Source organism: Nannospalax galili, unplaced genomic scaffold, assembly GCF_000622305.1.
Source record: "Nannospalax galili isolate Female #2095 unplaced genomic scaffold, S.galili_v1.0 scaffold664, whole genome shotgun sequence".
Classification (NCBI taxonomy): Eukaryota; Metazoa; Chordata; class Mammalia; order Rodentia; family Spalacidae; genus Nannospalax; species Nannospalax galili.
Window position 1 is genome coordinate 857,413 of NW_008354274.1, and position 12,480 is coordinate 869,892.

The 12,480-nt window shown below is 43.2% G+C and overlaps 2 protein-coding genes across 4 annotated transcripts in view; both read left to right on the plus strand.

The window, feature by feature from the left end:
• Positions 1 to 12,480, plus strand: part of Radil (Rap associating with DIL domain) — a 75,052-nt gene that overhangs the window by 17,057 nt on the left and 45,515 nt on the right. The window contains exon 1 of one of the 3 annotated variants that reach the window (XM_029555156.1): positions 11,610 to 11,875. The exons of the other annotated variants lie outside the window; for them this stretch is intronic. The gene's annotated coding sequence lies outside the window, so the exon portion shown is untranslated. Of the gene's footprint in view, positions 1 to 11,609; positions 11,876 to 12,480 lie in introns of those variants that run through there. 3 annotated transcript variants of the gene reach the window in all.
• Positions 3,925 to 6,816, plus strand: Papolb (poly(A) polymerase beta). The gene is given in 2 exon segments (XM_008851380.3): positions 3,925 to 6,079; positions 6,081 to 6,816. Coding segments are annotated over 2 exon segments (1,920 nt in total). The 5' UTR covers positions 3,925 to 4,207; the 3' UTR covers positions 6,129 to 6,816.

Here is a 12,480-nt window from a genome sequence, read left to right on the forward strand (position 1 = left end):
GGGTAAGGTGGCAGTGACCTTTGTACAAGGCTGTGGTTCTGACAAGAGTCTCCCAGAATGGTCTTCTTGTCAGGCACGTGTGTGTGAGATGCCCTTCCTTGTAACACCTCAACTTTATTATTGTGAGCGTTTGACACATAAGACTTCACTTTGATTTTGACAGTTTTCCTAGGAAGAATTTTAGCCATCAAGGAAAATAAATGTGCTAGTGGATTGGGAATGGGCTGTGTTCAGAGACCTCCAGGCTCTGGTTATGTTAGTATACAGACTTGGGGCTGGGGGGCGTTTCTTAGATACGCAGCTGAGGGTATGAGTGTGTGTGTGTGTAAAATATCAGAGATTCCTCACTCTGAAATTCTATGATACTAAGCTTAAAATTCTCCATTTTGCTTATCAGTTAGCACGAGTTGGGATCCTCAGATGTGAGTGTATTTATAATTATCACGGACCACTACTGACTTTATGAAATAGGCAGCTCTTAGCTTATATTTTCTAAAACCTCTTCACTGTTTTAGTGAAACTGATTTTAAAATCACAGAAGTCTCTCTATATTTTTGTTTTGTTTTAGAGACAAGGTCTTACTGTGTACCCCCTGGTTAGTCTGGAACTCAACTATGTAGACCAGGCTGGCTTCAAACTCACAAATCCACCTGCCTCCATCTCCTGAGTGGTAGGACTAAAGGCGTGCACCACCATGCCTGGTCCCTAAAAGTACATTTAAAATATTTTATTTATTTATTATTTTATGTATATGACTGTACTGCTTGCGTGTGTGTAACTGTACTCTTTCCCATTGCATAAAATTTCAGCTTTGGGGGTATTTTCTTTTGTATATGTATATGTGGGGTGTGTGTGTATGTGTGTGTGCGTATGTTCATGTGTGGGGATGCACATGTATGCATTATGTATATATGGGTGCGGAGTCTTGATGCTGGGTGTCCTTTTTTTTTTTTTGAGACTGGATTTCACTATGTAGTCCTGGCTGGCTTGGAACTCACAGAGATCCACCTGCCTCTGTCTTGCAAGTGCTGGGATTAAAGGCGTTCTATACCATGCCCAGTTCCCGTGTCTTGATCGCTGTCTATTTAATGAGGCAAGGTCTTTCACTGACCCCAGAACTTGCTGATCAGTTAGTCTAGCTAGCCAGCTTTCTCCTGGGATCTCTTGTCTCTGCTTATCGAGGGCTGGGGTTAGAGGTCACCATGCCGGCCTGACTTTTGTGCATGGGTTCTGGGGATCCGAATTCTAGTTCTGATGTTTGCATGGCAAGTGTTTTATCTACTGCACCATTTCATCTCCCCAGCCGAATCATCCTTTTTTAAAGTTGTCTTGAAACAGGCAGCTGAAAGATAACATGAATTTGGTAAAATAGAGATGGAGACCTTTGTCCTGTTAAGTACTAACATTTTAGTTATCTCATTATTCCATTTGATAACATGTTAACGTTTGCTAGTTCCCAATGGTGACCTACACTGTTGATTGAAAGATTTTTCTGAATGTGCTTAAATCATATTAAATAGTGTCTCATGGTTTTAGATAGCATGTTGACATGGTAAATGCCAACCACATATCCTTTTTATAGAGCATGTTGTGTACCTACACATGTATGTGTGGAGATATACACCAGAGTGTGTTCTAGGAGGCCAAAGGAGGACCCCAGCTGGCCTGGAACTTGCATATGTAGACCAGGCTGGCCTTATTTATTTATTTATTTATTTATTTATTTTTCATTTATTGATAAGGTCTAATAGCCCAGGGTGGCTCACCACTCATTTTATAGCTTAGCTGGCTTCAACCTCATGATTTTCCTGCCTCAGACCCCATGTTGTGAGAGCTGGTGATGTTTGTGGAAATTGGTAGAATACGTAGGTAGTGAATGTACACGTGGTGGAGGAATTAGGGCTTAGTATAGATAGATACCAGAAGACCTCCAACATTTGGTCTTGGAGGAAGGTATTGGAGGAAGAACCAGCCAATTAAACCAAGAAAGGGAGAAAGTGGCCATAGATATAAAGAAAATATAAACAGTGCGGTGTCATGTTGGGCTCATCAGCCCAACATGACGTTTCTGTGGTATAGAAAAGATGGAGATTATTGGCTTTATTGGATCGGGCAGGAGGTTACCAAAGACCTTTGTGGTAGCAGTTTTTCTGGAATGCTGAGCATGCAGGCCAAATTGAAATAAATGGAAATATAGGCACTTTGATTTGGGGCAACATGTTAGATTAATTATTTTGGAAAAGTCTATATAAATTTTCTGGAAGTTTGAAATATTTTGAATTATCTTAAATACATGTTAGTACCTCTCCCATCCCCCCCAAAGACATTTCTGGGGGTGAAGAAAAGAGAATCAACCATGGGATCTTGTGTGTGTTTGAGGGTGAGCATGCCCTTGTATGTGAATGAAGGCCAGAGAATAACCTTGGGGGCGGTGTTCTCAGGAGCCATCTATCTCACTGACCAGAGGCTACAAAGTAGGCTATACTGTCTTTCCAGTGAACCCCAGGGATCTGCCTGTCTTGGCCTCTCCAGGGCTGCAAGTGTGTACTGTTCTTCTCAGTTTTCTATATGGGCTCTGGGAATTGAGCTTGGGTCCTCATGCTTGCATAAGTAAGCACTTTACCAACTTATCTCTTTCTTTAGCACAACCACAGGATCTTAAATTATTTCTAAAATTATAATTTATAATTATATTAAAATTACAATTTTGTCTCAGAAAAAAAAAAGGAACTAAGACTCCCTCTTCCCTGATGGAGTTGGACTCTCCACAGGGTGGCCTGTTGACTGTAAAGAAAGAATTACTCTACCACAAGGATAAACTTCTCTCTTGACCTGGCCTCTGGATGGAGAAAACTTAGGAACTCTTCCTTAGAATTGAAAAGCACACTTTGTCGCACATGTATTTGGGTCTAAATTATTCCCAGATAATAAATTACAGTATGTGCAGGTTGATAGATACAAGGGTATCTAACAGAATCAAAGCAAATCCTCTTTGGAAGAGCACATTCTCCATGTGGGCATCCTGAGCCTCTCCAGAAATGAGCTCACAACTGAAAATGACAAGACACAAAAGGGAATGCCACTTGCTAAGTCCATAGAAGACAATAAACTCCAGAGCTAGAGTCTCAAGAGCATTATTGGATATAGAATACTAAAGTATGCTTAAGATGTTAAATGGTAGAAAGAAAACTTGGAAGAGCAGACTATCACCTCCAAAACCAGATGATTTGAAAGGACAAGATGGTGCTTCTAATTACAAAAATGTACTATTTAAAAGAGCACATCTGCTGGGGATGTAGCTATGATGGAGTGTAAAGCTCTGGGTTTGGTGATCCCCAGCAACACAAGACATCAATAAATCAATTAATCACTTCAGTGATGTTTAAACTGCAGACTAAATACAACTGAAGCAAGCATCAGAACACTGAGAAGAGCTCAAGAACAAGCATGTGGAGGTCCAGGGGCATGTACTGAATGGGAAGGTTTATCGTGTCTAAATGAAGAGAATGTTGGGAAGAGCATATTCCAAGGGCAAGCGTGGGAATCTTCTGGAGGCCGTGAAATTCAAGGGACCCCTATTCTGAAATCTCAGGGCACCCTATGCAAGACCAGCAGATCTACCCTGCACACACCAGCCGGGGGGATATCACAGGACCATAAGGAAGAGATTTGTGTAGGGCTTTCGCAAGGATAAGACAGAAGAGCGACAGGTGGGGCTGCTGAGGCGCTGGAGCCCGGAAGCCCGAACACAGAGCCGGCAGGGCACCTTAGGTTAGTAGAGCCTCTTCCAGAACATGCAGGAGGATACAGGAAGGGCTCTTTGCAGGACTGTCCCTTGAAAGGGACTTCACAGTGTGGGGCTGGACTGGGCCTGCGCCGGTTCGACAGGAAGCGCGCAGGGTCTCGACCCCCCCCCCCCCCCCCCCCCCCCCCCGCCCGGCCGCGAGCTCAGTGGCAGTAGCGGCCGGCGAGCCCGGGTGCGCCGTCGGTTCTCGAACGCGACCGCTGAGGAGCCCGGCGCCATGTTGGATCGGAGGGGTAACTGGGCAAGCGATTGAGGCGGCGGGCTCGGAGCGGAGCGGGGCCGACAGGGCCGGCCGACAAGAGCCCGCCCCTCCGGCCCTCGGATCATGAGCGGGGCGGAGGCGGCGGAGGCCGCGGAGGTCGCGGTGGCGGGGCAGGTGCCCTGGCGGCGCGGGAGCTAGAGATGATGCAATTTGCGGTGACCACCCAAGGAGCACACCACCAGCCTCCGGCCCTGAAGCAATACGGCTTCTCGTCCCCTATCAGCCTGGCCACCCCCAAGGCGACGGACCGTGAACTCACCCAGAAGCTGATCGAGACCCTCAAGCCCTTTGGCGTGTTTGAAGAGGAAGAGGAACTGCAGCGCAGGATTTTAATTTTGCAAAAATTAAATAATCTGGTGAAGGAGTGGATCCGAGAAATCAGTGAAAACAGGAATCTTCCACAAGCTGTAATTGAGAATGTTGGGGGGAAAATATTTACGTTCGGCTCTTACAGACTAGGCGTACATACGAAAGGTGCTGATATCGATGCATTATGTGTGGCACCAAGACATGTGGATCGGAATGACTTTTTCACCTCGTTCTATGATAAATTGAAACTACAGGAAGAAGTCAAAGATTTAAGAGCTGTTGAGGAGGCCTTTGTGCCAGTTATCAAACTGTGTTTTGATGGGATAGAGATTGATATTTTATTTGCAAGATTAGCATTGCAGACTATTCCAGAAGATTTGGACCTAAGAGATGACAGTCTACTTAAAAATTTAGATATTAGATGTATAAGAAGCCTTAATGGTTGCCGGGTAACTGATGAGATTTTACATCTAGTACCAAACATTGACAGCTTCAGGTTGACACTGAGAGCCATCAAATTGTGGGCCAAATGCCACAATATCTATTCCAATATTTTAGGTTTCCTTGGAGGTGTTTCCTGGGCTATGCTAGTGGCCAGAACATGCCAGCTTTATCCAAATGCAATAGCATCAACTCTTGTACGTAAATTTTTCTTGGTATTTTCTGAGTGGGAATGGCCAAATCCTGTATTATTGAAGGAACCAGAAGAGCGGAATCTTAATTTGCCTGTATGGGACCCAAGAGTGAATCCCAGTGACAGGTACCACCTCATGCCTATAATTACACCAGCATACCCACAGCAGAACTCCACATATAATGTGTCTGTGTCAACCAGGATGGTTATGATTGAGGAGTTTAAGCAAGGGCTTGCTATCACACATGAAATTTTGCTAAATAAAGCAGAGTGGTCCAAACTTTTTGAGGCTCCTAGCTTTTTTCAAAAATATAAGCATTACATTGTCCTTCTGGCAAGTGCACCAACTGAGAAACAGCATTTAGAATGGGTGGGCCTGGTAGAATCCAAGATCCGTATCCTGGTTGGGAGCTTGGAGAAGAATGAGTTTATTACGCTGGCACATGTGAATCCCCAGTCATTTCCAGCGCCCAAAGAGAATCTTGACAAGGACAAATTTCGTACAATGTGGGTGATCGGCTTAGTGTTAAAAAAGCCAGAAAACTCTGAAATTCTTAGTATTGATCTGACCTATGATATTCAGTCTTTCACAGATACAGTTTATAGACAAGCGATAAATAGTAAGATGTTTGAGATGGAGATGAAGATTGCTGCCATGCATTTAAGAAGAAAGGAGCTTCATCAGCTACTTCCTAAGCATGTGCTTCAGAAAAAGGAAACACATTTAACAGAAGGTGTTAGATTGACAGCCATGAATGACAGCAGCCTTCTCTTGTCTGTGGATGGTGAGAACAGCGTGTGTGTGTCATCACCTACCAGCACTATGAAAACTGCCTCATTGGCTGGGAACCCTCAGGGCAGAAACAGTCCTGCCCTGGCTGTAATGGCAGCATCTGTGACCAGCATACAGTTTCCTGAAGTTTCCTTGCAGCATGTGAATCCCATAGAAAGCTCAGGGATTGCACTGAGTGATAGCGTTCCTCAGATTCCCTCACAGCCTACCATTGCCCCTCCACCTAAGCCTAGCATGAACAGAGTTGTTTCTTCAACACATCTGGTAAACCATCCATCTAGACCTTCAGGAACTACAACGACAAACATACCTAACCCTATACTAGGAGTCTAGAGGCCATTCTCACCTAATAAAAGAAGAAAGGACCAAGAAAAATCACAACAGAAGGGGAGGAATCAGATAAAGCAATGCAGCTCAGAAACTCTTGAGACACCAGCTTCTTTATTGGCCTCAGGAAACAGCTGGGAACAGAAACCCAGTATCCCTCCTCTTCCTGGAGATCCTCTTCCTGCTGGCAAGAATTCAGTAAATCTGAATGGATAAAAACCATCTCAGAAGGCCTGTAAATGAATTTTTGCAAATTGAACCTGTTGCCTTCAAATGTCAGAGCAGGATGAGGATACCAGGCTAAATATGGCACAGAATGGAGTGGTGCTCATTTGAGAACATCCTTTACTGGCTCGATCTTGCCCTGAAGTCCAGATTACTGTGTGAAACCTGGCGTACTCTTATTTATGCCTCAGAGTATTAATGGGTCACCAGCAGTTAAATGAATTATTGCAGACTCCTACTCTTAGAAGACAACCCTCCAGCTATATTTCTATTGATGTATTGAATTTATGTTTGATCTGTTGTTGGAAAAATTTGCAATACGAACTAGTAACTGAACTCCTTATATTAGTATGCAATTTATGACTTTCTTTTTAGGAATTAGAACTAATTTTTAACTCTTCACTTTGGTGAATTTTCATGTGTGGATGTGGAGTGTGGGTATGGGTGTGGGGTGTGGGGTGTGGGTATGGGTGTGGGCGGTTCCCCTGCAGAGGTTGCCTTACTAGTAATCTTTAACTGGGATGCTATTTGTGTAGAAATACATGTAAGAGAAAGCAGAAAACTATACCTGTATCTCAGTCCCCAGGAATAGCTGCACTCTTTAAAATGAAATGTCTGCCAACTCCTGGGGGCATACATTTGATGTCAAAGCAATAATTACCATGTCTTTGGTTTTGGTGGGACATGATCAAGAAATGACACATCATTTTTTTCCTGTAGAAGAGTTTTGGAGAATGTCTAATCAGGGACTAGATATTATAATTTGTCCTCAACCAAAAAGCCTTTTGCTCCATCCTCTTTTTGTTTTTTGTACAAAGTATAACTTACCTGTTTTTTTCTTAAAAACCCGCAATATTGATATTTAAGCCATGATATAAATGCAACCATTTTATGGCCACATGGCACAAAACACCAAATTCCAACTTTGTGACTAATAATAAACCTTCAGTCAGTGGTATATCTGTGAAAAACAGTACTGATATTGGATAACCATTTGATCTCCATATATGTGAGAGTTTACGTATATTAGACTATCTGTTTTAGAAAAAGCTAGTTTCCAATTTGAAGCGTGTAGGAAAAGAGGTATTTTTCCTCCAAGAATTTCAAACCAATTTTTGCTTTTTAATGGCATATTAGAATTCATCAGATTTTATGTGTACAGTCATGCAAAAAAATAATTGCTGCAAAGTACTTGGTATCTAGCTGACTTTTTACTCTTATCTTACCAGTTATTAGGGGTACATTAAAAAAAAGGAAAACCAAACCCCTTCGCAGTAAAGCGGCAGAATACCAACAGATGTCTTTGAATGATAGCTTGGTCTTTCTTAGCCCTGACACAAGAAACTTAACAGGTTTTTCCAGTAGCCTGGTTTTGTCTCCCCCATCCATCCAAAATTGTGTCACTTTCTACTCTGCCCATTTTTTCCTTCATGTCAAACCACAAGTATTTTAACCTCATTTGTCCTAGATTAATTTTTTGATGTTGGGCTGTAGTCTTTTGCCTTGTAAGCCATGCAGTAATTGAGACTTTCTGATACCTAGGATACAGTAATCTCTTTTTCTCATACCTTCGCCCTGTGCAAGTCACCTTCCCCTTCCACCAGAGTAATAAATCAGGTGAAAAGCACGCAGTTGCTGCACTTTGAATAGCTACTGTGTCTGAGACTGCCAGGCACAAATTTAGCCTTGTCATTTTGTTTATACATTGGAAAAAACTTCATTCATTAAATGTTTCATGTAACTATACCTGTTTTTGACTGAGCTGGAAACTTGGGACTTTTTAAGTCTAATTTTTATTTCTTGAATAGCAGACTATTTTTTCATGTGATGTGCAAGTGTCTCATGACTGGGGTTTGCTCTGTTCTGTGGTATCTGTACTCCTTGTATTTTTGAGCACCATTTGGAAAACAGATAATGTATTTCTCCATTACAAACACAATAAAAATAAATGCCAAACCACCTGAAACTAATAATACTGGATAATAATGTTTAAGTCTGATGGTAAGAGTTCATATTTTTTTTTAATGGTCCTGGAGATGGAACCCAAGCACTACCACTAACCTGCATCCCCAGCCCCAGATGTTAAACTGATCTGAAGGATGTGTAGGCACTGATGAATTTTTCAGCTTTATGAAGTGTAAAATGTATGATACGTTAGGGGATGCACAAAGGGTCCAATTGTCAAGCCAAGAAAGACTTTAAAATGGAGTTAAAGCTTTATACATAAGACAGGAATTGAGGCATGCTGGTGCCATGCCTGAAGCCACAGCTTTGGGAAGCTGAAGTGTAAGAGGATTTATATTCAGGAGATGGAGATCAGTTCATGATCAGTGAGACCTGGGGCAGGGGGGTGAGGCATGAGGAGGAGGGGGAGGAGGAGCGGGAGGAGGAAGAGATTGTTAGTATGGAGGAGGAGATTGTCAGTATGGAGGAGAAGGAAGAGGAAATTGTCACCTTTAGAGGAGGAGGGGGAAAGGGAGGAGGAGGAGGGGAGCAGTAAGTAGAGATTGTCAGTGTCCATTGCTTATGAGAAACCGCCAAGATGTCAGGATGTGGAAGTGCAAATGAAATGCTAATCAGAAGCTGACACAGTGGCAGGGATGGGCAGGCAGCTTGCATTACTGATAAATTGTACAACAGCAAAATGGGATGCTTTATGACATTCTTACCCCAGATTACTTAGTTTCAACAGAAAATAACAAATGTTAATAGAGATTTCAAAGTGCATTGTGCAAAATTTTAAAATAGCACCTTTCATCAATATCTGCCAGCAAAAAGTAGAGATGCATGCCTCTGAATGCAACCTCATGCAGTAGTGGGTGAACTTTGCTTTGGGAGGTCGCTGTCACAACCACTTAACTCTGACTTGTAGGGCACCAGCAGATGGCTCAGGCTGGATTTGTCACCCCCTGCAAGTGTCTGCCACCAATAATCGCATGGACATGTATTATAGACCCCTTTACCCAACAACTGGAAAATCCAAGCTGTTCTCAGGTAACTACTGGGCATGTGTAAAAACTCCATTTTAGGTCAGAAAGTAAGGGTGAACATATTTCTAAGTAGTAATATATGATCGTAATGGCATAAGTTAGAAATCAGTAAGAAGCCAGGGCCAATGAGGTGGCTCATCAGGTAAAGGCACTTGCTGCATAGACATGATGACCTGAGTTTGATCCCCAGATCTCACATGGTGGAAAGAACCAACTCTGGAAACTTGTCCTCTGACTGCCATGTTCCAGCCATAGCACATATGTGCCCACTTTCACACACACAAATTTAAAAGAAAAACAGGCCGTGTATGGTGGCACATGGCTCTAATCCCAGTACTCAAGAGGCAGAAGTAGGAGGCTGATGAGGTCAGCCTGCACTTACGTGCTTCACCTTCCAGTCAATCCCTTCAGTAATCTGCAAGCAGCGAGCAATGAATGAATGCTGCTGCTCAGTGCCCTTTCTCCACTTACACAGTCCAGGACCCTAGCTAGGGAATGGTGCCACTCATGATGAGTAGCTCTTCCCAACACAGCCAAACCCCCACTGACATGCCCAGAGATCCACTCCCAGGTGACTCTAGATTCTGTCAAGTTGACAACAGTAATCATCACAGGCATTAGTATAAATGAAAGATTAGTGACTGTTAGAATCCAGACTAACCACTCCCTTTGGTGGGGAGAGTTGGGAGAGCCACAGCTCCCATACCAAGTAGCACATCAAGTAGTTGATGGGGTGGTTTTCCTGGCCCTGGGTTGTTTCCTCCTTCAGCTCCACTGTGCTAGCTGGTGCCTTTCATCTTCAAGGCTACTTAAGGTGCAGGATGATTTGGAGAAAGGCCTAAAATGTCCCTGGTGCATTACTTATTTTTCTCATTGCTGTGACCAGATAGCAAGAAGTAACTTAAGGGACTGGAGAGACGGCTCAGCAGTTAAGGGCATTTGCTGCTTCTGCACAGGACTCTAGTTGGGCTCCCAGCACCCATATCAGGTGGGTCACAACCATCTCTAACTCCAGGAGGACCCAAAGTCCTCTTCTGATCTCTACAGACATACTCATGTACACATACACATATAAATAATAAATAAATCTTTAAATACTAGGAGATGGAGAGATGGCTCAACAGTTAAGAACACTTAACTATTCTTGCAGAGGACCTGAGATTGGTTCCCAGCATCCATATCAAGTGATTCACAACTGCCTGTAACACCTGCTCCAGGGGGATTTGATGCTTCTGAGGATACCTGTACTCATGCACAGACATAAATTCACATGATTGAAAATAATAAAAAATAAATCTTAGGAAAATAGTTTTTAAAAAGAAGTAACTGGGGGCTGAAAAGATGGCTCAGTAGTTAAGAGCCCTGACTATTCTTGTAGAGGACCTGGGTTTGATTCCCCATATATACATGGTAGCTAACAACTGTCTGTAACTACAGTTCCAGGGACTCTGATGGCCTCTTCTGACCTCTGTGGGCATTGCACGACATGGGTGCACCTGCCTACATGCAGACATTATGCACATAAAAATAGTAAATAAAATGTTAAAAAAAAGAAGTAACTTAAGGGAGGAAGGATTTCTTTTGGGTCAGGGTTGAGGGACTATAGTTTATCATTGTAGGGAATGCATGATGGCAGAGTGGCTCACAGCTGTGGCAGCAGGAACATGAAGATGCTTTCTCACATCTTGGTGGACCAGGAAGCAGAAATGAGACAGGAAATTGTGTTGAGCTGTTAACCTCAGGGTCTGCACCAGAGCTATCACTTTTTCCAGCTAATTCCTATACCTCCCATAGGTGCTGGGTTTCAAGTGCTCCAACACATGAGCCTGTGGGGGACATTTTACATCCAAACCACAAAGCCCTATGTATTAGTTATTTTTCTGTTGCTTTGCAAAATACCCTGACAAAAGTACCTTAGGATAGAATGTTTGGGGCTCACAATTCCAGATGGCAGTCCATCATTTTGGGGGTATCAAGGTTGACAGAAACAAAAAGCAGTGGTTACATTGTATCCATACTCAAGAGCAGAGAGCTGTGAATCCATCCATGCATGCTACTGCTCAGCTGGCTCTCTCCATTCTTTTGTTCCAATTAGTTAATTAATTATTATGAAATATATTTGCTCATAGTCAGGGTGAGTCTTCCTGTCTCTTTGGAAACTCCCTCACTAACACACTCAGAGGTGTATCTCCTAGGTGATTCCAAATCCTGTTACATTGGCAATGAAGCTTAACCATCACTATACAAAGAGGTGTCCTCCTCCCATGGATCATGTCCCAGTAGGAGCATCCTTCATCCTTCATCAACTGGAACTTACAGAAGACAAGGCCTGTTTGCTAGGGACATGGGAAAATGTCGTCAGTGACACAGGGATTATGCTGTTGGGACGAGGACAGGACAGATGTTGAAAGGCCATTACAGTTTTCTTTGTCACAAACATTTTGAAGTTCAAGAGCACTTCCAAATTTAACTTTCCAAAGGGCCCAGCATCTTCAGAACTGCAGGAGCATATCAGTTTCTCCTTGTTCTTGTGAGTATTTCACTTCCTTTCTGTTTTTATTTTGCTTTTAAATATTTTTATTTATTTATTTTTGGGGGTTTTTTGTTGTTGTTGTTGTTTTGACAGGGTCTCCCTAGTCCCAGCCTGCCTGGAAGTCACTGTGTGGAGCAGGTTTGGCTTGATCTCACAGAGATCTGCCTGTTTCTACCTCCTGAGGACTGGGATTAAAGGCATGCGCCACCATACCCCCAATGTTATTATTTTATTTTATGTGTATGAGTGTTTTGCCTGCATGTATGTAAGTACACCACATGTATGCAATGTCTGTGGAAGCCAGAAGAGGGCATCAGATTCCCCCTGAGAATGGAGTTACAGATGGTTGTTAGCTGCCACGTAGGTGCTGGGAACTGAACCTAGGTCCACTGCAAGAGTAGTCAGTGCTCTTAACTTCTGAGCTATCTCTCCAGCCCCTCCTTTCTGTTTTTAAGGGCTCATGTAAGGACTGGGGAGATGGCTCAATGGGTAAAGTGTTTGCACAGACATGAGGACCTTAGTTCAGATCGCTAGCGCTCATGTAAAAGCCAGGTATTGGTGGCGTGTGCCTATAACCCCAGCACTCAGAAGGTCAGAGACAG